The following is a 27,814-nucleotide window of genomic DNA, read 5'->3' on the forward strand; positions in this document are numbered from 1 at the left end:
GTACAGGAAATCTACTGGCATCCTTAGGTAGCCAAATCACTTCAGAACCCAGGAATGTTTACTAGATCAGGAAATTTCTGCAACTGTCCACACTGGATGCTGAAGTATGTAAATCTATATTCCTGGTTCTAATTTCTATAACCTTTGAGTGAGTTTAATTTAAAATGTCTCAATTAACAAGCAAATGCATCAATATTGTACACCTGGAACAATCTACTTCGATCGGTTACCCATGCTTGGATTTATACAATACCCTAGACCAGGGGTGTCAAACTTATGTCATCACATCATCCTCATGTGACATATCATGACTTTCCCCCCTTCGCTAATTGGTTTGGGTGTGGCCAGTCTGGCCTTAGGCTGTAGGTTTGACACCCCTGCCTTAGACCGGTGTTTCTATGAGTCAGCAATTTCAAGTTACGTGGATTTCAACTCCCAGAATTCCATAGCCTGCGTGCTAGTTGGTAAATTTTGGAATTTGAAGCCCCCCCTTCACTTCTTGAAATTGCTGGGGTTGAGAAACACCGCCCTAAATTACCCTGGGATTCTTTAGATTGAAGTTCTGAATTATCTGAATTCAGCCAGCTGAAAAAATTAATTTGTGGTTCAGTGTGTTATATAAACTATGCCTCAATTAACTAAGGCTTAATTTGTTGTACAAAAGTTTGTGAGTGAAATGTTAGTGCAGTTAAATATTAATACTGTGCCACGTGTGTCTCTTATGTCAAAATAATAAGGCTACTAAAGATGTAAACATTAAGGATAAATACCCTCCCCACCCAATCAAGCTGTCAACCATGTTCAAGTAGAGAATGTCGGCTAATGGCAGAACATTTAGACTTAGTCCCTGGAAGCAAGAAGTCCCTGTGAAAACCTATAAAGATATTCTCAGAAGAAGGGTTATTTAATTATGGAAAAGAGCTGGGATTGATGAAAGCAAAGAAGTTTTCCACGGTCTGAAATGCAGGTAAAGTGAAGCTTCTAGTTACTCTGTTTAGTGTGGTTAAGGAGTTCAATAGTGAATGAACAAGTCTTGATAAAAATTCAAATGTCAGTTCTTTTGTGCCACTTTCCCGCTTTTCTTTCATTTTATCTTATAGGTGGCCTTAGAGGAGGTAGAGATCAAGGAGTTGAAGTCCACACATCTTCAACCTTGCTAAGGTTGAGAAACCTTAGCACTAAGGATTTTTCATATAGTAGCTCCATGATACTGTACTCAGCTACATGAGTATATGGCATGATTTCATTTGTTTATTTGCAGGGCATTTTTTGGGCTCACCGATCTTGATAACAAAGGAAGAGGAAGATAGCTTTGATGAAGGCAACTTCAAACTTGTCCCTGGAGGAAATTAATAGTGAGGAGAAGAAACATTTTGAGTCTTTCATTAACCAACTGGGAGCTGATAATGTCTTTGAAGAGTAAGAACAATATGATCGTTTTACATATGTTTCATACTGATTCTCGCAGTTAAATGGAAGCAGGATGGGAATGAAAGAGAAATGGATTTGATACAAATCTCCCAAGTTCCATCAATGAGGTGTAAAATCTGTTTCTGATTTTCCAGCAAAATTAGTTTTAGCTGCTTAGTTTAGCACAGGTAGAAATCTTTTCCTTGTTTATGTAACTCCTCCTGCCCTCTATCCCTAGATATCCCATTTATCTTCATAGATATCCCTACGTGTCTTTACAGCATATTTTGCAGCTGTTATCTTCAGCTATGTGGAACACTAAGTACCAGCAGCAAGCATTACACTTGTCAATTGATGTGATTGAAATCAAGTTAGCATATATATTATTATATCTTATTTACCCAAGATCTTTTGTGATTTACCTGTAAATGAATCACTTCCAAGATAATTTATATGGAAATACGGATATTTCAATGCTGGCAATATAAACGTTTCAGCCTTAATGCACATTTCCATGCTGATTTATTCATGTTCAACTAGAACTAGGATAAGATAAAATAATAAAAGCAATTGAACCAGAATATTGACCAGGAAGCTATAAATTCTCCTCTTATTGTAGCAAGTCAGAAATCTGGAAGATCTGGGTGCAGCTCTGGGAAGCAGAACCACATCTGCTGGGAAATCTGAAGGAGTTCTTGGCTAAAATGACACACTTGATCAAGGAAGCTAAGCATGAAAAAGAGAAGATACAGTTACTACTGAAAATGTAGGTCACTGCATAGAAATGGAAATATGGGATGTGTTTTCATTAACAGATTTTTAAAATGGGGAAAGCAACACAATTCTAGGAAAAGTAACTATGGAACTGTAATGGGGAAAAAAACTCAGTACCTGAATTATATAACATACTAAGTTGTGGTGGTTGATTTGTTGATGACTAGTGTGATGTGCAAAATATAGTCATGAGATCTGTAAATCATACAGCAGTGATGGCTAACCTTTTTGCCGTCACATGCCAAAAGCAGGGGGAGTGCGGAGGTCACACATGTGCATGCTCACACCATAATTCAATGTGCCCCGCCCCCGTGCATGCGCACGTGAACCCCCCCACGTCCCCCACTTTTGGCATGTGATGGCATAGTGGGCCTTGTAGGCCTGTTTTTCGCCCTCCCCAGACTCCAGAGGCTTTCTTGAAGCCTGGGGAGGATGAAAACAGCCTTCCCCACCCCCCAGAGGCCCTTCGGAGGCCGGAAACGGCCTGTTTCCCGACTTCTGGTGGGTCGGGAGGCCCAAAAATCAGCTGGCCAGCATGTGCATGCGCACTGGAGCTGAGCTAGGGCAATGCTCGTACGCCCAAATATATGGCTCCGCGTGCCACCTGTGGCACTGTGCCATAGGTTCGCCATCACGGTCATACAGCATAGCATGTTATAGCTACTGTTGCTTTTAAAATAAACCATTGTTTTTTATAATGTAGGAACCATGCCTACATCAGAAGTGGGCAAAGAAGGCAAGTATTTTAGCTTCAGAAATCTTTATCAAGAGACAAAGCCTGAGTTCACAAATCCTGCATATTTTGCTGAACTATGGTTTGTCAGATAAGCTACAATTAGCAGAGTTAATACATAATTGCTGAACCGGCATATTGGTTTAAGCCTTGGCATTGTTTGTTTGGATTTGGCTCAGTATGTTATATGAGGTCAGCACATACACCTGGGATTAGAGAACTTTGAGTTCAGGGATTAGTGTTTTGTAGCCAATCTAGTGTGCCAAGTTTTCCTCATGTAAACTATAATTGAGTGAAGTGGAGAGAAGAAGTTAATAATTGGGAATTAGAAGCCATTATTGATAGCTGCAAATGCTTGAGGTGAGATTTTTCATGAGGTCTATTGTTTTTACACATTGGCACTATATATGACCCTCTAGTTTTAACAAAGTAAACATAAGTAAATAAGGACTTCATTGACAGCTTTGTTTCTTTAAGATAACTTCCTCTAAAATGGGGCTCTGCAGAACTGTTGCAACATCTGTGAATGATAATCCCAACATAGCTAAGAATAGCTATAGTGGGAAAGGCTGCTTTGGAAAAATATAAGGAATAGCAGTAGAAGAAATAGTGGGCATACCAATGGCCTCTGGTCTGTCGACCTTAAGGGAATTGGTGAGGTTGGGCTAGGGTTACAGAACAGTTTTCCTGTAAAATCAGTTACTGAGCAGACTGAACATAAATGAGTGTAGTAACAGTTGAAAAGTCTCTTCATGTGCATAAACATCCCTTAACATCTTTTTATTGGCACTCTGCTAGACAAATATCTGATCACAATAAGAAGGTGCAGAAGCTATATGAGGAAATGGAGCAGCAAATTGAGGGGGAGAAACAAAAACTGCAGAATGAGGTAGGTGCCCAGTTGGACCATGCCAGTTCTCAGGATTTATCCTTTGTTGAAAAAAATCTGCCCTTTCTCAATAACTTGGGGCAAATTTACCTGCAACATCGTAATGTGGGATTACTTTCCTATATAATAATTGGAGGGAAAGGTGTGTTTATCTTCCTCTTCAACAAAAGCAGAATTGAATCTGGCCATCCAGTGAGGACATGGATGAAATACGAGGCCTTTTCCATGGCAGTCATTTTCCCCTCCCCATTTTGGAATTTCTAAACTCCAGAGGTGTTTATAAAGTTCCTTCCTCAAATAGTTCCTTCCTCCTGAAAATGGATTGAAGATAGTTCTATTCCTCCAAACCTTCAAGCTTATTTCATTGTTAACAGTGTGTGTCTTGGAGCTGGTGGGTTGGTTTATATCTGTGTACCATTTTATACTTTTATTATGTTGTATTTTGATTGAGGCAGGCTGTAAAAATTAAATAAATGTATAACATGAAAGGTCCAGGAAAATCAGAGCACCCAATATTCAAAAAATGGAAGAGGAATAAATGTCTTTCTCCAGAAGGGCATTCAGAACTGAGTTGCCTCTACTTCAGGTTGTATGTTAAGAGAATTTATGTATTGTATTATAAATGTTTAATAACTTCACATTCATCAGAAAAGAATAGAGTACCAATTCTCAACATATAAGGGAGTGAGATGATGGGAATTGCAATTTGTAATGTCTCAAGACTACGGATTCCCTCTCTTGTACTGTAAGAAGATACAGTACAAAAATACAAATCTTTTCCCTTTCCCTGAAATAGTCATTCTGCATTTCCCCTGACCTAGCCTGAAGTAGTGAAAATATAAGGACTCTGTAAAGCAGGGGTCCTCAAACTTTTAAAACAGGGAGCCAATTCACGGTCCCTCAGACTGTTGGGGCCCCCCGACAGGCTGGGTGTGTGTGGCTAGGTGGTTATATGACTGGGTGGGTGTGGCCAATTTAGCAGTCCATTAAACAATACACATAAATTAAACTTTAATTTGTTATGCTCCTGGGAGTGGAAAGCAGGCTAGTGAAGGGATGTGGCTGCTGGGGTGGGGGGTGAGGGACTTCTGTTTGTGTGTGTGTCTCCCTCCCCCTCTCTCTCTGTCTCTCTGTAGGCTGGGGAGGCCAAAAATGTGCCCATTTTTGGCCTCTTGAGGCCTCCGTGCATCCTGCTTTTGGCCTCCTTGGCCTCCAGAAGCGGGTAGGGGCGGGTTGGTAGGTGGGGTGATGTAGGTGGGGCAGCCTCGTGGTCCCACGCAGGCTGGATTAATGGCTTTTGTGGGCCATATCCCTAGAATGTAGGGCTGTAGTTTGAAGACCCCTGCTGTAAAGCCATAACCAGCTTCTTTTCTTCTAGCTAAAGCAGACATGTTCCTAGGGAGGAGCACAAATTTGTTACTTAGGTACTTGTATTGTGTTGTTTATAGGGTCCCTCCCTTACCCTTTTTTTCTATGTTCTTTTAAATATGTATTTGTATATTAGTTTCTTTCATTTTTTCCCCTTCCAAATTAGAAGGAAAGGGCCACATAAAGTATCTGACTATAAAACAGATAATCCTTGACTTAAAACCATTCATTTAGGGACCGTTCACATTGACAATGGAAAAGTGACTTATGACATTTTTTCCCAGTTACAATCGTTGCAACATCCTCATGGTCATGTGATAACAATTTAGACACTTTGCAACTGATCCATATTTATGAAAGTTGTGGTGTCCCGGGGTTTTGTAATCACCTTCACAAGCAAAGTCAATGGGGAAGCCACATTCACTTAACAACTGATCCATATTTATGAAAGTTGTGGTGTCCCGGGGTTTTGTAATCACCTTCACAAGCAAAGTCAATGGGGAAGCCACATTCACTTAACAACTGTGTTACTAACTCAACAACTGCAGTAACTCACTTAATACGAGTTCTATAACAAGAAAAGTTGTAAAGTGGACAAAATTCACTTAACAACTGTCTCACTTAACAACGTAAATTTTGGGCTCAGTTGTGGTCGTAAGTCAAGGACTATTGTACTCTAAATTATTTGACAGAAATTAGCAGGTGAAGGCAGAAGCTGCATGCTTTTCCTCACCCTTTTGTTTATTTTCCGGAATATATCCTGAGTTTGCCATGTGGTACCTTCTAGTATTTTAGACTTCATTATTTAAATGATGCCTCAGCCAGGGCAGGTATTGAAAGTTATAATGTAGGGAGAAATCTGGCTGAAAATCTGGTTGACATATACAGTACCTCTTCCTATTATAGCTTTTCACCTCTCTTACTTTTCAGTGTTGGTTCTAGAGTAAATACAAGATGAATTTACCGTATCACTTTACATTAAAACATTAAAGTGTGGAATTCTCTGTGCATTGATGCTGAAATTAAACATTACATTACAACACACATTAAATATTAAAGGTAAAGGTTTCCCATGTCCAGCCATGTCTGATTCTAGAGGGTGGTGCTCATTTCCATTTCTTAGCTGAGGGAGACAGTGTTGTCTGAACACACTTCCATGGTCATGTGGCCAGCGTGATTATATGCTGAGGCGCATGGAAGTGATACCTATTTATCTACTTGCATTTGCATGATTTCAAACTGCAAAGTGAACAGGAGCTGGGGCAAATAATGGAAGCTCACCCTGTCGCATGGCGTTCTAGTCTTGAACTCAGGCAGCCAGCAGACAAGCTCAGTGTCTTCAACCTCTGAGCCATTGTGCCCCTACATTAAATATTACATATTCATTTTAGCCACACTAGGGCTTATTTATGTTCTTCTATGTGCTTACTGATTAATGAATAGTTAATCTTTGTGTATTGTTATGTTGTCACAATGGCACCATCCATGCATAATAAGGAAGTATCAACGGGGAACTCCAAATACTGAAGTATCAGTGGGGAACTCCAAATATTGTAAAAATATTTTAGGATGGGTGACCCAACAGTGAAATCCACAGAGAGGGCCATGAGCATTGGGTACCAGAACACAAAACAAGAGCGGATGGATATAGAATAAATTATCATGGAAGAGTTATGGCTGCCAGTCTGTCCAGAAACCTGAATTTCTGACAATTTCTCCAAAGGTATATAACCTTCTCTTCAAAGCCTGACTTATAGAAGACAAGCTTCATGTATAGAAATGCATTAGGGTGGCTGGTTGTTGGGATTTTTGTTTTTTGCAACCTTATAGTTTCATTACAATTTACTGTTGCAGAGTAAAGCCAGGAGTCAGTTGCATTACACAGAGATGCAGCAAGAATTGGATGTTAGAGAACAGGAAATTCAGCATTCCCTCATTGATCAAAAAGAGGTAAAATATCAGTGGGACACGAAGTAAGCAAGAGCATATGATTGCAACCACTTCTTCAATCTTTCACAGCACTGTGGCATTTTTCCACTTTCAGATTGAAAAATATACTTTATTTTGTCATCCTGATTGATAGGAGTTAATTTCTTGAAACAGAAGCAGCGCCACCTGCTGGAAGCTTGTCCTTTGTTTCAAATCATCATTTTGAAGCTGCTGTTTTCAATACTTTCAATTTTATGCAGAAACACTGGCTGTTGTTTACCGCAAGCAGAAAGTGACACCACTTTGGAAGCTTGCTATGAAATATTTATGTACTTAGGCTTCTTACCTGCTTTAACTATTAATGACTCCAAGCAAGCAGATTGCATTCCTACTTTCCGGTAACAAGATTAAAGCAATACTCTTCCTTTGAACCACTAAGAACAACAAACACACCCAAGTACATAACATACACTACTGTAGGAGGGGCCTAATCCCATCCACCCTGAATGCCTTCTGGAACACTCAGGGCTTAATAGCTTTAATGAAGCTGCAAGGCTGGTGACAGCCTGAGACAGCTTGGGAGAGATGTTGTTCCAATGGAGGCAGCAACTGAGCAAACTCTCCCTGGTGGCCCTTGCTGATGACACTCCTTTGGAGTGAGAATCCAGAGGGAGTCCTCCCTTCTAGATCTTCTTGGACAGGTTGAAATGCCATAGGGAGGTATCTCTTGAAACTATTCTGGTATTTTTGAGCTTTTGTTGCCAGCTTCCAATTTCCTGCCTGCAATTACAGATGGAGTGCAACCTTCATAATTCTATAATTGCACGCTCGGAATTCCCATTGGGTGGAAGTTATGCAAAATGCAGTCCTTTGGGAGGTCACAAGACTGAAGAGATCTGTTTACCTATGGAACAGAGTTGCGCTAGGTGGAAACATAAAAGAAAAATAAACTTATGTATAGCTTAGTTGAAAAATATTCATTCTCAGATATTAGTAACATTATCACTTCCTCTGCCTAACCCCAGCCACTTGGTCCCTAGTGATCCCTGGAGGAGTTTTATTATTTTTATTATTTATTTTTTTATTATTCATATTTCTATGCCACCCACTCTCCGAGGATTCTGGGCAGCTTACACCAAAGACAGTATACTAAATAGCATATTGCCCCCAACAATCTGGGTCCTCATTTTACCCACCTCGGAAGGATGGAAGGCTGAGTCAACCTTGAGCTGGTGAGATTTGATCTGCTGAACTAGCAGTCAGCTGAAGTAGCTGCAGTACTGCACCCTAACCACTGTGCCACCTCGGCTCTGTAGAGTTTTAGACATGTCAAAGGTTGTTTCCAATGGAAGCTTACATCAAGGCCCAGTTTTTGAATAGGCTGAACAAACTGTTTTCAGACAGAACAAATGTTTTTCACATTAGGTTGCTTTATCATTTTTCTTATCTTTAACTGTGTCACATCCAGCAACATCCAACAATTGCCTGTTCCTCACCCCAGTCCCAGCCCCAACCCTCAATTTATTTGTTTGTTTGTGACAAAAGATGAAATCTGCTCAGTTTTTGCCATTTCCCAGTTTTTAATTGCACAGGACATTTTACTTTAAAAAGGTGTGTATGTATATGGAGGGGTCAATGTTATTTCAAATGGGTGGAGCGCCATCTGCTTTTTTCCAACCCAGATACTGATTTGGGAGATTTAAAAAATTCAGTTGCAGAACAGCCTCCCTGACGAGTGGTTATTAAAGGTGGATGGACAGGAGAAAGGCAAGTGGAGGATAATAAATCCGCTTCTTCCCTGCCCCTGCTCTACAACCACTGAAAAGGCTCAGAAGCAGTGGTGAAATCCAATTTTTTTTACTACTGGTCCTGTGGGCGTGGCTTGGGTGTGGTGTGGCTTGGTGGGCGTGGCTTGGTGGGCGTGGCAGGGGAAGGATATTGCAAAATCTCCATTCCCACCCCACTCTGGGGCCAGCCAGAGGTGGTATTTGCCGGTTCTCCGAACTACTCAAAATTTCCGCTACCAGTTCTCCAGAACCTGTTAGAACCTGCTGGATTTCACCCCTGCTCAGAAGGTGAAAAAGAAGTGAGAAGCCACAGAAGTTGCAATGCCTGGATAGCAGCCGAACACCCCCTCCCCCCATGCCTCTGATTTCTCTGCCATCTCATTCGCTTGCCATCTATTCCTAGCTCAGGCTGGCACACATAATTGTGAGTTGGGCACGGCAAGGTGGCATCATGGTGGACACGAGGCTCCTGAGGGGAGAGTAGAAAATTGCCAGCTGTTTCATTAACTTTGCCATCCTCCCCCAAGCCTTCAACCCTAAGCAAACTAGGTCCCATCTGGTTTTACCACCATCAGACTATCTGGTTTCTCTTGTAAGAAGAGCTCAAGATGGCAGCATCCCTGGCCTTCCTTCTATTTTTACCTCCGGAGCCAACTAAAGAATTATATTCTGCCTTTGTTATGTTCTTTTCAATAATTCAAGGCAGCAGACATAATACTTCTTCTTTTGTTTGCCCCACAACAATAACCTTGTGAAGTTTTGGGCTGAGAGAAAATGACTGACCCAAAGTCACCCATGGCTGAGGTGGGATTAGGACTCCCAGTTTTATGGTTTCTAGCCTGGTGCCTTAACCACCATACTAAACTGTTCTACTGCTCTACTGGATTTTTTTTTATTTCTCAGCTTGAAACTCAGTTGGTCAGTCTCAGGGAGAAACAACTGGTGACCAGCACCCAAACCCAGCAGCTGCAACAAATCAAGAGCAGCCTTGAAAATCAGCTCCATCAAACCCTCCATCAGCTTCAAAAGACTGAAAGGTGCCTGGATGTCATGAAGGATAGAATATCCCAACTGTACAGTGAAGACAGGTGAGTCCTAATAATTGTATGGATGGTTGCCTTGGAAGAAGGTCTGCACATTTCAGTTGGTCCCAAATGCTTTCAGAAAGAGAGTGGACAACCAAGTGTCTGAAATGGTATCTCCTGCTCTAGCAAAGGAGTGGACTAGAAGACCTCCAAGGTCCCTTCCAACTCTATTATTCTATGTTCTATGCACAGTGCACTGGCCACTCATGCTATATGATGCCTATCTCTTCTCCCTCTGTTGAGGAGCATCATCACTTTTGAGGACCATAGTCTTCCTGCATCTCCCACCCTTGTTTTTTATTTGGTTGCTGTTAAATGATTTCCCCCTCTTCTTTGTACTTCACTGGGCTAGGAAAACTGGATTCAGAGCCCCGGTCCTTGTTGCCTAGGCCCAGCAGCACATCTGGGTCTTCTTTTTTTTTTTTTTTTTTATTGAAAAGGTTTTCAAATACAAATTTTTCCCCCTTTTTCCCCCCCCTCCCCCCCCTCCCTAACCCCCCCTCCCCACCCTTCCCCCCCTGTGACTTCTTCGTAACAAAAAAAAACCCTAATTCATAACAGATTACTTACTCCCTCCTCAAAATACTGACCTTTACTTACTAAAAATATTATAAATCCCCCTTTATCCATACATTTCAGAAAAGAAGAAGAGAAAAAAAAACAAAACAAAAAAAAACAAACACATTATACTATAACTATTATAAAATAACTCTAATTTAGCATAATAGTGTTTTATATCTATGCATTATTGCAACAATTCAAAACCACCTTCCACTTTAAAACTATACAATAAGTCCTACTTTAATAACATTTCAAAGCGGGCTCCCCATAAAATCTAATTTAACATTTATTCCACTCTATCCATTTCCTCCACTCCCCTAAATGTATCACTTAAAAATCCCTTTTCTTAAACTAATCAGTCTGTAGCTAGCTTATTCACCCACTGTCTTACAAATTTACCATACACAACAATTCTTGATATCTTTAATTCACTGCCCACACTACTTAAAAATATATATATATATATATTCCATTATATCTAAATAAAAAAAGAAAAGACAATAACTTTAAATTTATAGTCCATATAATATCTTCGTGAAGTCTTTCCACTGGATTGTTAAAACCAACATCCATAATAGGGTGACATAGCTTGCGGATGCAACAGTTTATTCAAGATCTCCAATCATATCTGCCCCCATCAGTAGTAAACATCTTCTTATATATATAAAAGTAAAAACAACCACCCGAGTGACATTATAATTGTATTCCATATAATAATAATTGTGGGTTTCATCAGGATTATTAATTTCCATCATCGTATTGGGTAACAGCCCGATCTTCTGCATGTCCCAATGTGATTCTCTTGCCTTATAATTCAAGATAATTATAATATATTTATCAACACAAAAAGAAATTTCAAAATAGATAATTCAAAACCATCAATTTGAGGCTCTTTCCATGTCCCAAAATTACGGCAATGCAGAGATCTGCCACTATCCTCAGGATGATATTAACCAATATGTCGCCTCCTCTATGTTTTCACATAATCATTCATATTTTAAAATCACTGGCTTCACTGTTGCTTGGGTTAGAAATTTCTATTTTTGTACAACCTATTTCTTTTTTTGTTTTCTTTTTTTTTGTGGGTTTGACCTCCATCCTAATTTTTTGTGTCTCGCATTTCTTTTTTATCCCTTGTATATCCTCTAATTGGTTTCCATGCTTGTCCTTGCCTTGATAAGTCATCACATTAAAATCAGATGGCACTTCTCTCAAATTTGTAGATAATCCAGCTGGGGTATCCGATAAATCCAAAGGCAATTTATCTGGTACAGTCTCTGTCTTTAGTTCCAGCTCCTTCTGCTTATCCTGTATTATATCTGAAGACGTTAAATTCATTTTCAACCTATTTTGATAAAATTCTTCCGCCCTTTCAACAGTATTTAACTGGTATCTTTCTCCTTGATATCTCAATATAATACCAACTGGGACGTCCCACCGGAATTGAATATTTCTCCTTTTTAACTCAGACACCAGAAAGCCAAATTTCTTCCTTTCCATTAGTATCTTAGGTGGGAGTTCCTTGTAAATCCAAATCTTTCTTCCATACAATTGCAAATTAGAATTGAAGGAATTTTGCACAATTTTATTCCTAATTTCTTTATCTGAAAAATAGATTACCACATCTCTAGGCAATTGCCTTTGCTTGGCAGTCCAAGAGTTTATTCGATAAGCTCTGTCAATCCTACAAAACACTTCCTCAGGTTGAATCTTTAAAATCCCAGCTAGAAATTCAGAAGATATTTTCCTTAAGTCATCTCTGTTATTTTCCTGCAAACCTCTAAGTCTTATTGCATATTCTGTGAAATTATATTGTATCTTTAGAACCTCTTTTTGAATCCTCTGTTCCAGATATGCTACATTACCAGACTTTTGGTCAGCATCCATTTTAAATTTTTCTTCTGAACTATAATCCTGAATATTTAACAAATCATTTTCAATTTTTTGAATTCTATTGTCCAATTTATCTTGAATTTCATCCATTTTTGACTCTAGTAAATTAATATTTGTATCCAACCGAATCATGAATTCTGGCAATTTTAAAATTTTTTGCTGCAAAAAGTCAAACTTGGATTTCACCAATTCCTTAGTTTCCTGCTTAAATTTTTCAAGTTGCTGATTCACAATCTCATCCCTTCTTTCAATCTCCTCTAAGAGAAATTCTATTATATTAAAATCAGGTTTCTGGGACTGAAGAGTTAAAACATATTGCTTTAAATTCTTGGTGGGGGAATCCCCCCCACCTATTTGCTTGTCTGACTTCACAAGCCTCAGTGCCATATTTCCGCCTAAGCAGGCTTTGTTAGAAGAAGAAAAAAAAAAAAACAAGACAAAAGACTTCCAGCCAGCAACACTCAAGCCTCCAGGGAAAAAAGAGAAAAACAAAAACAGGAGCGGAGTTTTGTCTACAAATGTAGCCAGTGGTATTTATTCCGCTACATTGTAATAATAAAAAACGGAAGAACTTTCCCTCTCAAACTCTTCTCCAGCCGCGGCAGACGCCATTTTAAAAAGAAACTTTTTTCCTCTTTCTCTTCCTCTATTCTCTTAAGTAATTTTTAAAAGATAAGTAAAATACTTGCGCTTCAGTATTACAGGTCCAGCTCACATTTTCTTTGAGTAATCTGTTAGATTCACAGGCTTGCTCTTGACGCCTGGCTCTGCATTAGCAGAGGTCTCCCAAAGCCCGGAGCAACGGCTGGGGATATGGGGCATCTCATCCGCTCCATCCCAAAAGTAAAAGAAAAACTTTTGGGACTCTGCAGAGAGTTCTACCCACCCCTGCCGGCTCTATCTCCGTTTCCTCATGGGAACGGAGTTTTTTCGAGCCGCCGTTCCGTTGTGAAGGCGGCTCTGACAGGCAGTGGAAGCTGACGATCCCAAAGGAACGTCTGGCGGCGGCCAGCAGCAAACAGGAAGTGACATCTGGGTCTTCTTTTGTTCAAAAGCTCCACGTTAAATAAAAACCTGCTGATTCTAATATCGATCATTTGGAGTCAAACGACACAAAGCTCTCACAAAGCAACGACTTTTGCTCTCATCTTTACAGCGGCTTTTGTCAACTGGGATTCCATGAGAGATCCTGATTTTTTTAAAAAAAATTGTTTTGAACTTTGCCACATAATGCTAATGTTTGCAATGGTGGGAATTTTTACTTGCCTTGACTCAGCTACCTAATTGCTTCTTTGGTTCTGTTTTTGTAAATGTTGTAAAAGCATGGATTGTATAGGTTAGAAGTGAATTTTGTTGGAACTTTTTGTATATTTGCAATGTTTATGCAGGGCTGCTTTGAGACTTGAAAGGACTCAGATTTGATTTGAGGGTTCCTACAGAATAAAACATACATATAGGACGAAACATAGAGGGACACGGTGGCTCAGTGGTTAAGATGCTGAACTTGTCGATTAAAAGGTTGGCAGTTCAGAGGTTCGAATCCCTACTGCCGCATAACGGGGTGAGCTCCTGTTACTTGTCCCAGTTTCTGCCAACCTAGCAGTTTGAAAGCCCGTAAAAAATACAAGTAGAAAAATAGGGACCACCTTTGGTGGGAAGGTAACAGCATTCCATGCGCCTTTGGTGTTTAGTCATGCCGGCCACATGACCACAGAGATGTCTTCGGACAGCACTGGCTCCTCGGGTTTGAAATGGAGATGAGCACCGCCTCCTAGAGTCGGGAACGACTAGCACATATGTGCGAGGGGAACCTTTACCTTTACCATTTACAGGATGAAAAGACCAATGCAGGAGATTACTGGGAGCATGAAACCAGCAATCTTAAAGTTGCTGAGGGTTAGAACCATAAATTGATAATCCAAGTCTCTTTTTAAGATCTACTCTCTTAGGCACACTGCTACAAGTCAGTTTATTGCCTATGTGATACCCTTGTGGGGGAAGATCTTCCAAACTTTTTTGAGCATTTTGATAAAATAAAACTACAATGTTTTATTCACTATTAATTTTTGTTTTATGCTGTTTTAAGACACTTCCACAGGAAATTTGCGAGGTTGGTTTTTTTTGTTTTGCTGCTGCTCCTGGATTGGCTCTGTACCTGTTCATGCTACACCACTTGGCAGGAGATCAACTGTGTGCAAAAGTTTGGAAGATTTGAGATGGCTTTTTTCCTTGCTGCTACTGCAGGATGATTTCTAACAACTCAGGACAGGACAATGAGTTTTGCTTTCTGTTCTCAGGATTTTTTAGTGGGTAGAAGAGAAGAAAATGAAAGATCATTTTCAAATTTCTTGCAGAAAATGAACTGAAGCAATAGTGAAGGGGAAGTATATTCTCACTATTTTGTCCATAAAATGTTCATGGACATATATTCTGTACTCCTGACAAACAATATGAAAAACAAACGCACATCTCTTTGAGTTCCATCATGGAAGAAAGGCTAAGGTGTGCAGGAAACAGATTGATTATTTGCAGGACTGAATGAGACACTTCTTAGCTAATGGAAATGCTTGTGGGTTTTTTTCCCATCTGGATAAGTCTTGCAACATTAAAACACCCACTCCCATCAATATCTATTAATTTGCTCCACAGGCACCATGGTAACTTGGTAAGCATAGAACAGCTCAATTTCATCCCCCAATAATTTTGCACAAAAAGGTGGGATAAGCATGTGGAGTTATGGCAGGAAAAAGAGCATTTTAATTGTACTGGTACTCTTAACACGTCTTGAAATAAATATTCAGAGGCTGTTCTGTTTTTGAAAAACCTTTATTAGGGATGCAGTGTGATTATTCTCTTTTCCTTGACCCCTTGAGAGAACACCCATTTCTCTTTGCACCATCATTTGTATTTCCATCCTCTCTACACATTACTTTATTAGTTTTGACTGTATTCCTGCTGCCAGGTGTATATCTCTACTGAAGCAATTCACAAAGGTGCATGGAAGAAATGGAAAAATCTGTGCTATGTTCCTTCTTCTCTTTGCAGAGACACAGAAATGGAGGGAGACACCAGCAAGGATCCTCACTCTGCGCAGGTACTATTTGCTCATTGCTGACACCAACATTTTCTTCTGAATTAATACTGGAGGTAGCTTTCTGATAATATCTAAGGTTTAGTTGGTCATTGAATTTAATAGGACACAACTTCTGCTTTCACTAAGCTTCATTTCCTGTGTTTCTATATGAGCCACTGTTTGCTTTGTGTCCTTTGATTAGAAGCAGAATGGATTCCCTTCTAAGTTAATTATTCTGTATAAGCTGTATAAGATTTATTCAGTGATCCAGGTAGATGGATGGATACAGCTTTTCTCATCTTTCATCTTTGTAGCTTTAACAGAAAAGAAAAAACTGCAGCATGTACAATTTTATTAATGTAACTTCTATATTCTTTTTTAATAGCTAACAATTTTGTAAAAATCATATTAAAAAACTCCAATCTTAGTGGAGCGTCCATAGCAAAATCTCTTTAAGAGCACTTAAAAGTTTAAAATTAAATACATTTATTTCTTACATAAGCTTTCATGGACTACAATTAATTCATCGGGTATACAGAATGTTGTTTAGCTATTTTGCTTATTTTTAAAAATAATACTGTAGTTTAAAAAATTATCTGAAGTACATATCTAACCTTATGCTATGCCTACCTTTGGTAGCTGTAATCAATAAAGTTTAGATTAAAGTTACAATAAAGTTCAAAAAGTATTTATTTTATTTGATTTTTTCCTATTGCTATGCTACTTTCTAGAAATTCTGCAGATGGATACGTCATGGTTTCATTTATTATTTCCAAAATGATTTTCACTCCTATACATATGTAGTCATCAGCAAGTAAATTTAATCTGATAGTATGATATTTATTTCTAGTTTTATGGATGATTTTAAAGCTTTAATAAAGAATCTTCAACAAATCCAAAGTATGTTGCAGAAAAATGAAATGTCCCACTGAAGATGTTTAAGTGTTTCCTTATAGGAATTGCTTCTGATAGAAGAGCTTGGAAAATAAATACTTTTCTTTTATGCTATTTTCTTATAAATGATAATAAAGTTTAAAAGTTTGATTCACTTGCTGGAGAAAGGAATGTATGTGAAACACTTTGATTCAGCGGAAGATTATATTGCTGCTGGGCTCTTAAAGTCCTTGAGCTGTGCTTTTTTGCCTTTGTTCCCCATTGGTTCCTATCACATCAAAAATAAAGAAAAGCTGCACAATTGTCTCTTTAGAAATTGGGAAAGTCACAGTAGTAGATCATGCTGAATAGTATTTTGCATTTCCCCCCACAAACTAAATACAGAATTAATCTTAAATATTTTTCTTCTTGCTTTCTTCCTTCTCTAAGGAGCCTGTGAATTTAGATGAGACAATCTTCTCTCAACAGGAGGTGAACATGGAATATGTTCTGAATGAGGATAAAATGGATAGCTCTATACAACAGTAAGGGTCAAAACACATCTATAACAGCTTTTATATAAAGATAGGATAGAAGGGAAAGGAATAGTTTCCTGTATAGGTGGGGCCAGGAGCTTCTAAGGCAAGAGTGAAGTAACAGGTGTATTCAAGAACTTAAAAACCAGTTTGAATTCTGAGCCTCCATTATCCATTAACTCACATGCTAGAGAACAAAGGAAAAAGCGATTCAGACTGTGTTTTATAACAGACCAAAAAAACCCTTAAAGAAAACTTCTTTGAATCTTCTGCAAAAGTGGATATCTACCTTCGGTACAGAAAATTATTACTTGATGAACTGGGCTCCAAACTTCTTACTACTGCTGCTGCTAGTAAAAAGCAGAAGTCATTCCCTCTCCCCCCAATACTAATAAGGGTAAATGAAGATATTCCTTGGTTAACAACCACTTGTTCAACAATCATATGACAGAGCTGAACAAATGGTGGTTATGGCTGGTCCTCAAAGCAATGTGATTGCCATTGGTGACCTTCCCTGCTGTTTCCCCACAAACAAAGTCAATGGAGAAGCCAGAAGGGATGACTGGAAGTTGCTCTCCGTCTCCCAACCTTTCTGCTCTTAAGCCTTGCAAGCCACCCACAGATCCTCCCGCACTGTCCCTGAGCCTCATGTTCACATTGTGCCTCCCCAGCCACTCATGCACCCTCACTCATCTTCCCTGAGCCTTGTGCTTGCCTCATGCCTCCCCTGCCACTTGTGCACTCTTGTGTACCCTCTCCCACCGATCAGCAGCCACCCCAAACACCCCTCTACCTCTGTCATGCCTCCCCTGCTACTCATACACCCCCTTGCTCCTTCTCCCACCTTCTCCCACTTACCTGTCCGCTGGCCTGTTTTTGAGCTGCCTGGGACTTGTAACTTCCTACAGGCTTCCCCACTGATTTTGGTTATTGAAAACAGGCAGAAAGTTGTATGCTGGTGCTTGCTTAATGACCCAGGAATTTAATGATGTGCCAGGGATTGCCATTGCTAAGTGATGGGGCCATGTGACATTGTGCTTTACAGCTGAGCAGAACAGAACAGCTGTATCATTTAGTGATTGAAATTCTGGTCCCAATTGCCATTGTAACTCAAGGACTACCATTATGGCAAGGTGGAGTTGAACCTGGACTCATTCAATAATGGATAGGCTAGAGGATATTTAATGCATGTAGGAATTCCATATTCCTGGTAGGTACTTTTGTGTTACTAGAATTCAGAATTCAGGATCTGTATCCTTAAGAGCACTCATTTCTTTTTTCCTTTGTATTGTTAATGATGTGACAGGACATCTGATGATTTGACATCAATGACTGAAGCTGATGTAGAATCCTGTAGAAGAATGATTTCCACTGAAGAGGATCCTTTGATAGAGCCTTTTGTAGATGAAGATCAATACTTTCTACAGGAGCCTTCAGATACAAATTCTTTGTTTAAAGAGTTGAATGAGGCTATTGCAGCACAGAACAAAATGTCTGGATCCCGTTATCAAGAAATGTATGATTTTGGTTTTCAACAAGAGCCCTTGGATCATATTAAATATCATGGAAATTCTCAACAAAATATAATGCCTCTGTCTCCAATAAAAGAATGCTCAACAAACAAAACCATACAAAATAGAATTTCTGAAGTGGCTATTTCAGAAGCAGGAGGTCAGTTTAGAGAAGTACCAGTTCGTGTACAAGTCAGAGATCTGGAGATGAAGCGAGCGAATTTTTCTAAAATCAGAACGGAAGTCAAAACTACAGAGCCTACACTGAGAGAAAGCTTTGTTTCCATGATTCAACCTTTTGTTTATTCAGACTCGGCAATACAGGTCAGTGACTACAAGAAAAGCCCAATTGAAAGTGGGATTCTACTTTTAGAAGGGGAAACCCAACCTGAACATAAAAAGAACGTTTTAAAACACAAGGATACCATTCAGGTTCCACAGTTATCCACTGAAGAAGGTGTGGCAAACCAGTCTGCAAAAATGAAAATTCTAGATAGAAAGGTATCTCAGACTCAACATCCTCTACTGAAAAATGTGCCATCAGAGTATTTTCTGCCCAAGGTGGCTCTACCCAAGTTACCAGCAGGGCATAATCCAAGCAGTCAGTTACAGAATATGTTTGGACCAGGAACGCACACAGAACTTGCTGAAAGGCTAAAGATGTACTCATCAGAAGGCAGAAGAGAAAGATGGATTGGTCCATCTGAGTGTAAGAAGAATCAAGAGGTCAGTGCAGAATTTAATGAAGAAACCAGTGTTAGAACAGAAGTTTGTGATTGCCAAATGAATAAAGAAACTTCTAAAGACACGGCCATTCTGTATTCTCATCCAGATCACTTTTATAATGTGCTATTTGTAGGAGATTCTAATGTTGGCAAAACTTCCTTTTTAAACAAGTTGCAAAATGATTCTTTTGAAGCAAAAGTGACTGCAACTATAGGTATGAATCGTGCTTGAAAATCATGTGAAAATATATAGGTTTTTCCTTTTGAAAAGTCTGGTTTTGTTTTCTTTGTTTCTTTGATTTTGCTTTGACTTATGCCTCTTTTAATAGAACTATCAGATTTGGGTTACAGAAATCCAGATGACCAATAAATGACAGCAAGTGTCATTTTAATGTAATATTACATTAATAACAGCATAAATAATAGCTGTTTTTATTGTTATTCAAATGTAACCCAACAGGATGCAAATAAATTTTAGCTGGAACTATTCTTTAACAAAGTAGGATTTTTTAAAAAGAAAAGATAAACATTTTAGCTATATGGAGCTAAACAACTCCTTCAATATCTTGAAGGAAAACAGATTTCTTGGGTTTTTTTTTTTTTTAAAATGGGCTCATGTTATGCATACAAAGAGGTAACTCTTTCTGATTTGAAGCCCTTGGTTTGTACTGAATACCACCTACTATTAATTCTGATTCTACTTCCATCTCACCACGGCCAACTCGCCACGGCCAACTTGCTGCAACCAACTCCCCATGGCTGACTCGCCACAGGACAACTTGCCATAACCAACTTGCTGCGGGACAAGAGTTTCACCAATATCGAAGAAGCAGTGGAATAGAATCATTAGCGAAATGATGCCAAAAGAAGGACCAAATGAAATCTGAATGACAAAAATTAAAATTATTTTGAAAATTATTTTGAATAATTAAATTGAATTGTCGAATTGTCCTGCAGCAAGTTGTCCTGTGGTGAGTTGTCCCACAGCGAGTTGACTGTGACGAGCTGTCCCATTGCGCTTCCTATTGCCTCTGTCAGGGTCCCTTTTGGAGATAATTAACTTTTTGTATACTGGAGGCATCTTCCAATCAACGTGGCCCTTTTAAGTGCCAGGATGTGCTATATAAATAATGCACCAATAGAGTGAATTCCTTTTGTCCTGGCACATTTGTTATTTAAGTAGGACTTCTGATAAATAATGGAAAACATTATTTTTTTCTTCTGTATATCTAATGTTGTTCCTTCCTTGCATTATAATACTGTTGGACAACCATGCTTTAAATGTTCACAGGCTCTCCTGCTTGGGCGGGGGTTTGGACTAAATGACCTACGAGGCCCCTTCCAACCTTGTTAATCTGTTATTATTCTGTTATTAAGTTGAACTGTACACACTTTTAAAGGAAAACATAGGGAGGATGTATATCTTCTTTACATTATCTCATTTCTCCTAGGAGGATTTTGCATAAGCTTCTATTTCTTTTCTTTTTAATGTTATAGTTAACATGAAAGACAATCCAAAGTCATTCTCTGCCTGCAAATAGCAATGCTAGGTAAAACCTTGATTTTATTAACACCTGCAAAATGATTGATCTTCAATATTCTACTCCTATCTGTAAAATTCCTGCTTGCATTCCTCAGGGTTCTTTGTTTTGTTTTATTTGAGCCAGCTTGAAGCTTGACCTGAATTCTATTGTAAATGATTGCATTGTATTCTGTAGGAATGGACTATCGGATCAAAAACCTGCTTTTGGATAGCAAATGCTTTGCTTTACGTCTGTGGGACACAGCCGGACAAGAAAGGTAGTATAAAGGTTGCAAAAATAAAGACAAAATGTTAGGAAACTGACTTTGGACTACGCTCAAGACTGGTGCGATTAATTTGGATGGATAATGTTTGTTCCCAGAACTGTTGCATGGCTTTATAACTGCAAATTCTGTTATTGAAGGGAAACTCCCATCAGCAGATCATTCATGCAACCGTTCACGTCATTTCAGCAATTCAGTGCAATTGCTTAATCAATGTAAGAAGCCAGATTGTAGCATCTCTGACTAAAAGCTGTCTAACCCAGTGGTGGGATTCAGCAGGTTCGCACCACTTTGGGAGAACTGGTTGTTAACTTTCTGAGCAGTTTGGCAAACTGGTTGTTGGAAGAAATCATTAGGGCAGAGAACCGGTTGTTAAATTACTTGAATCCCACCACTGATCTAACCTTTATATGAACATATCATAAAAATGTATTTGCCTCTCCAGGTAATTAGTTCCAACGTTGAACTGTCGTTACCTTTTGAAGATTTTTCTAACACTGTATCCCATGAGTCCTTTTGTAATTTAAGGTCATTATTCTATGTCTTTCTTTGCGGGATAAAGGCTCTTTATCAAGTGGTTGAAAAGTGCAATCGTAACTCCCTTATCTCAAGGATAAATGTATCCACCCCTCAATCCCTTTTTACAGAGAATCCTCGGCTTAAGGACTTGTTTAACAATGGTGCCCATGGCCTTGGATAAAGTGACTAACAGCACGTCCTCAAAGTTACAACCATTGCACCACCCTTGCGGCCCACACAATCTCAATTCGGGTGCTTGGCAACTGGCATGTATTTACAACATTTGTCTTGTAGTCACATGATTATGATTTGTGAATGTCTCAGCTGGTTTCCAATCAGCAAAATCTCAGTTCACTTAACGACTGGGTGATTGACTTAATAACTACTTGATTTGCTTAACAACCACATTGATTTACTTAAAAACCACAGTAAAGATGGTTGCAAAATTGGATCTAGTCATGCAATGATTTGCTTAGCAACCAAAATTCTTTATTTTCTCTATTGTCATAAGTTCAAGACTACCTTATAAGATTTAGATTCGGGGCCTTGGCCATTCTTAATATGCCTTTTAAGAATCTTTGTTAAAGTGGGATCTCCAGAATAGTGTTACTCACAGTACTTATGAGGTCCTGACCAATGTAGCAGAATACTTAAATTCTGTGATCCAGAAATTATCTATCCATCCATCCTAAAATAGTTGTCTGGTATAGTTTATGAAATTTGTAGCTTTGTGTACTTTAAAAGATATTGTATGTCATAGTCATAGTATGTACATATATGCATACAGTATTCCTAACAACAAAACTCCCTTTTTACAATCCTGTAATCCCTTAATTTGGGGTAGAGGTCGGGGTGACTGAATGGAGCCGAGCATTTACTGGCTGGGTGCCTTCCTGATGCCATGCAGAGTTCACAGCAGATATTTTTTCTTTGGGTCCTAGAAGAAAAACATCAGCCTCTACCAAGGATTGAACCTTCAACCTTGCGAATGGGAGGCAAGCATCTTTACCATTAGGCCACCATGTTGCTCTATTCTTAACAATAACAACATATTAAATATATTAAATAAATTAAACAACATATACACTCTAAAGACCTTTTCCCTTCTGTTTCAGTTGTTAAAGAAAATTAGGTTCCAAGAAATTGAAAAGAAAATATATGATAGATTTTAATTTTTTTTATCATACACAATCATGCACATGAATCAGTATGTACAGTATGAACACACTTATGTACTGTATGCACATACATATTTGTGAAAAAATAACACATGTTTCCTGACAGATATCACAGTATCACCAAGCAGTTTTTCCGAAAGGCTGATGGAGTTATTTTGATGTATGACATCACCTCAGAATACAGTTTTACAGATGTGCGGTACTGGCTGAACTGTGTCCAGGTAAACAATAAACAATATTTTCCACTGTTGTTTAATCTCAGTTTTCTAATTTAGATCTTGATGATTCTTAGAAATTTGAAACAATTTAGGGAGAAAAATACTGGTCGGTGCTGTGTGTGGTTACATAATCTGCTTCTGACAGTATTTATTGCTTTGATAAATACATTAAGGATTGCAGCTCAATCTCTGTTGTGAAGTCATGTCCAACCCACTGCAACCCCATGGACAACATTCCTCCAGGCCTTCCTGTCCTCTACCATCCACTGGAGTCCATTTAAGCTCACGCCTAATTCTTCAGTGACCCCATCCAGCCACCTCATTCTCTGTTGTCCCTTTCTTCTTTTGCCCTAAATCTTTTCCAGCATTTCCCAGCACTCTTCTCCAGTGAGTCCTTCCTTCTCATTAGGTGACCAAAATATTTGAGTTTCATCTTCAGGATCTGGCCTTCTAAAGAGCAGTCAGGGTTGATCTCCTCTAGGACTGACAGGTTTGATCGCCTTGCAGTCCAAGGGACTCGCAGGAGTTTTCTCCAGCACCATAGTTCAAAGGCCTCAATTCTTTGGTGCTCAGACTTTCTTATGGTCCAAATTTCACAGCCATACATTGCAACTGGGGAAACCGTAGCCTTGACTATACACATTTTTATTGGCGGGATGATGTCTCTGCTTTTTAGTATGCTGTCTAGATATGTCATAGCTTTCCTCCCCAGGAGCAAGCATCTTTTAATTTCTTGGCTGAAGTCCCCATCTGCGGTGATCTTCGAGGTCAGGAAAATAAAATCTGTCACTACCTCCATTTCTTCCCCATCTATTCGCCAGGATCAATCTCTGTGATGTTACTCTAATACAGTTTAGAAATTTTAGCTAAAAGTATATGGCACCGAGCAGCTGCTGCATAGATATAATACTGTATCAAAAACTTTTAAAAACATATATATTGGAAATTGTATTTCAAAGGTGCTTTTCGAAAAGGTAACTGGATTTTGTTTTTTTCCTTGAGAAAAATGTTTCGCTTCTCATTCAAGAAACTTTTTCAGTTCTGACTTTATTTGAATGATGAATTTGAATGATTCAGTTAGAACAAAATTGAAGAAGTTTCTTGGATGAGAAGCGAAACATCTTCCTCAAGAAGCAAAGAAATCCAGTTGCCTTTTCAAAAAGCACCTTTGAGGCAACCAAGTTGGACAACTGAGAATCTCAATAGAAATGGTTTGTATGGCATGGTCTATGACTTACGTGGTGGGGAAACAAATCATTGACAATTATGCAATAAGCCATTGTCAAAACAACTATTTGTAAACTAGCCATTGTTTTAAATGTAAAAAATTAGGCAATTAAAAGTAGATCTTGCATATTTTATATCTCCAAGTAAATGAGTATACTGTTTTTTTTTAATAGTTAAGAAACTTAATCCCAATATATTTTCTTTCATTATTGTTGAAAGGTTTAATCAAGCATTTTGATTTCATTTAATATCTGAAAAATTCTGTGCTCCCTCATAGGAAGGAGCTGGAGCTGAAGTCGTCGTCCTTCTGCTTGGTAACAAAACGGACTGTAGTGTGGAAAGGAGAGTATCTGTAGAGAATGGAACATACTTGGCCAAGGTACACTTCCCTGCTTTTTCTCTTATTTTAATTATTTTTCCACTGATGGTAAAAATAATCTGATGCTATCTGGAAACATTTGCCACTAATTTAATTACTTTAAATAAAATATTAATAAAATGTTTAATAAATTATTTGGTGAAATGTTAAATTAATTATAACAAACATGTTCAAATGCTGGCCTTGGCCCTAACTCTTTTATATTCATTTGTCCAAGACTTACTCTCTGCCGGGAGAAATAGAAAAATAATAATAGTATAGGCCTATATTGATGGTACACTAAAACAGGATACAAAAGCTAAAAAGGAGGATAGGGAACTTCATTGGCATTTATACCTGTATTTCATTGACATTGGCAGGTGGGTTCATTTCAATCAAATTACTTGCCAATGACAAAACCTTTTTTGGGGGGGGACTCAGCTTCTCTACTTCATTCCATCCAAAACAAAAATACAAACATTTGATAATATCCACTGTGATATATTGCATCTTCCAGATAAAATAGCAAGACTGAAAATTGGATTCAGTTTTGGGGTTTAAGTCAGGGGTGAAATCCAGCAGGTTCTGACAGGTTCTGGAGAACCGGTAGCGGAAATTTTGAGTAGTTCGGAGAACCAGAAAATACCACCTCTGGCTGGCCCCAGAGTGGGGTGGGAATAGAGATTTTGCATTATCCTTCTCCCAGGAGTGGGGAGGGAATGGGGATTTTGCAGTATCCTTCCCCTGGAGTGGAGTGGGAATGGAGATTTTGTAGTATCCTTCCCCTGCCACGCCCACCAAGCCACGCCCAAAGAACTGGTAGTAAAAAAATTTGGATTTCACCACTGATTTAAGTGTAAAATCTGTCAGTTCGAAACAAGTATGTGTTCCTTGTCATCATTGTCTCTTACATATTTTGTGCCAGGTGTATGGACTTCCATTTTATGAATGCAGTGCTGCTTCAGGTTACAATGTCAGAGAATCCATAGTACAGTTAGTCAGGTGAGTAATTAGTGCCAGCTCTTACTTAGATTGTAAGGAAAAACTCATACATTTCTCATCCAAAAACCTATAGCAATAGAGATCTTCCTAAGCAGTGAATGAATTAGTGAAATTGTCAAGGGCAAAAAAATCAGGACATAGTGAATGAATAAAAGTTTATTGCATGTTAACACTCTCTACAAGAATCTAAGCTACTAATGCTCAAGGCAAATTTGTGGTAGATAAGAGTCAATGGAATTCAAGGTGGGCTGGACTTAGATCTCTTGTGGGTGCGAAGGGACTCAAGATTGATGATGTGCTTGACTCCTCCCTTGGACTCAATCTGGTCATCTCCTACCGAAACTTTGTTGAATATTCATTGTGGAATACAATGATGTCAGTTATACCCAGACTATTTTTATTAAAGGGGAGAATGTGTGTGAACTTCGGTACTGTATACTTTTTGTTTAAGGGGAGACTGCATGAAAGAGACCTGTTACTTCAAATAGTCCCAGAAATATTGGAAAATATGAGCCATAGTGTCATAGTGGTTAGAGTGCAGTATGGCAGGCTACTTCTGCTGCCTGCCGGCTGGCTGCAATTTGGCAATTCAAATCTCACCAGGCTCAAGGTTGACTCAGCCTTCCATCCTTCCGAGGTGGATAAAATGAGGAACAATATGTAGATTCAGCATATTGCCCCCTCTTAGAGAGGGCTGTAAAGCACCATAAAGCGGTATATAAATCTAAGTGGTATTGCTATTGCTATATAGCATGCAAAACAGTCTACCGACTATTTGTTTCTGTATTTATAATAGGTTGATGAAAACTCAGGAAGACCAATTAAAAAAGAAGGCTCTAGACTTGTCAGTGCAACTTAAAAATAAGAGAAGTTGTTGTTTATAAAGTGGAAAAGACTAATGGCTGTTGATCCTTGTGTCCACTGCGTGATTGTGTATACTGTTTGTCCTCTTGAACCTGGACTGAATCCAACTTGTATAATTTAAGAAGTTGTGCCACTCAGATGAAAATTGAGGATGGTCATCACTTTACAGATTTCAGACTTTGAGTTACTCTGGATCCCTGACCTGTTCTTTCCACTACAGATTCTCAAACTGTTCTCCATTGGAAAGTTGCCAAACAATTATGAAATCAACTCTATTTCCCCTACATTCAGCCATCTAATTCAACAGACCTGGTTTAGGGGTCTGTGATTTCTATAATAATACTACAAGTCACTTACATTGCTCATTAAAATATATCTATTAAAAAGACAATTGTATGTGCTCTGCTGTAGGGGATGACACGTTCATTAAAGAGACTGTATTGAAAACAGTGCCAGTGCTGGGGGAAAAATGTTTATTTCATATGTTTTGGATTGTGGAACAAGAACAACAACAAATACTGGTTTTTGAAAAAATAATGGAAGAAGTATTGCACATTGAGATTAGATGAGGGAACCACCTATAATTCTTCACATAGCCACAATATTTCACATTTTTTGCTGTGTTGTCTCCCACCCCATCCCCGTTTATATATCTGTCTGTTTCTCTTCACCTAGAGAAAATCCCAAAGTACCTCCTGAAATTACTGTATGCTATCTAATAGAAAGGTTGGCCTCATATGCATCTTACAGAACTAGTAGTCACAAGGAGTTCTGGAAATGTTGAGCACCTGAATCTCATGCAGCAGTTTAGCTTTCAATGGTTGTGGCAAAGATGATCCAGATCACTTTTTCCCTTCCAACTCCAGTTCTCCAGGCTTCTAGAGCAATATTTATCCCTTGCTCAGTTCAGCATATGGCAGTGTATTTTCAAGCTTAGCAGCTTTAAGATGAGAGGACTTCAACTCCCAGAATTTTCAGCCAGCATGCTGGGAACTGAAGTCGACCCATCTTAAAGTTGCCAAGTTTGAGAAATACCAGCATGGGTTGTCTTTAATTAAGCTACCCCCCTCTTTCTCTTTCTAATACAGAGTTTCCTCTGCTTATTAATACAATTTGGTGGGTCTTTTTTGTGATTCCCAAATGATGGTAAATAAGATTTTAATCTGTGGAAAGTTATCTATATTGCTTATTATTCTGTTTTGCATATCATATCATAGTGTGTATTTTTCTGTTATGACGTCCTTGTCCTGACAAATATTGGCATAAGAATGATAAAGCAAATAGGTATTGAATTGCCATTAATGTATAATATTTCTTTTATACTGTACCAATTTCATTTTTAAGTATATGATATCCATGTACAGCTGCAGTTCATAGAACTTTAAATAAAGTACTCTATTCCCAATACACGGTTCGGTTTCTTTTCTCCATAGAATTTTAATGACATGCAGAGGAGGAGAAGTGGGGAGGGGAGAAAGATGCAGATTTATCCTAC

General features: G+C 38.8%; 1 protein-coding gene across 2 annotated transcripts; it reads left to right on the forward strand.

The window, feature by feature from the left end:
• Window positions 1–27,724, forward strand: RAB44 (RAB44, member RAS oncogene family). Of its 2 annotated transcripts, XM_087889555.1 has the most exons (12): window positions 1–104; window positions 1,262–1,419; window positions 2,030–2,176; window positions 3,716–3,806; window positions 15,392–15,523; window positions 16,826–16,920; window positions 18,218–19,362; window positions 20,866–20,947; window positions 22,757–22,871; window positions 24,373–24,474; window positions 25,379–25,455; window positions 26,252–26,768. In XM_087889555.1, the coding sequence occupies exons 2-12, from the start codon at window positions 1,316–1,318 to the stop codon at window positions 26,337–26,339; spliced, it is 2,178 nt and encodes a 725-aa protein (XP_087745681.1). In that variant the 5' UTR covers window positions 1–104; window positions 1,262–1,315; the 3' UTR covers window positions 26,340–26,768. The 2 variants fall into 2 exon arrangements, with proteins under 2 accessions (XP_087745681.1, XP_087745680.1); XM_087889554.1 differs by lacking the exons at window positions 1–104; window positions 1,262–1,419; window positions 2,030–2,176; window positions 3,716–3,806 and adding an exon at window positions 9,600–9,978 and having other exon boundaries at window positions 15,475–15,523; window positions 26,252–27,724.
• Window positions 27,725–27,814: the final 90 nt, after the last annotated feature.

Source organism: Pantherophis guttatus, chromosome 3, assembly GCF_059756535.1.
Source record: "Pantherophis guttatus breed Tessera chromosome 3, ASM5975653v1, whole genome shotgun sequence".
In the NCBI taxonomy this organism is placed as follows: Eukaryota; Metazoa; Chordata; class Lepidosauria; order Squamata; family Colubridae; genus Pantherophis; species Pantherophis guttatus.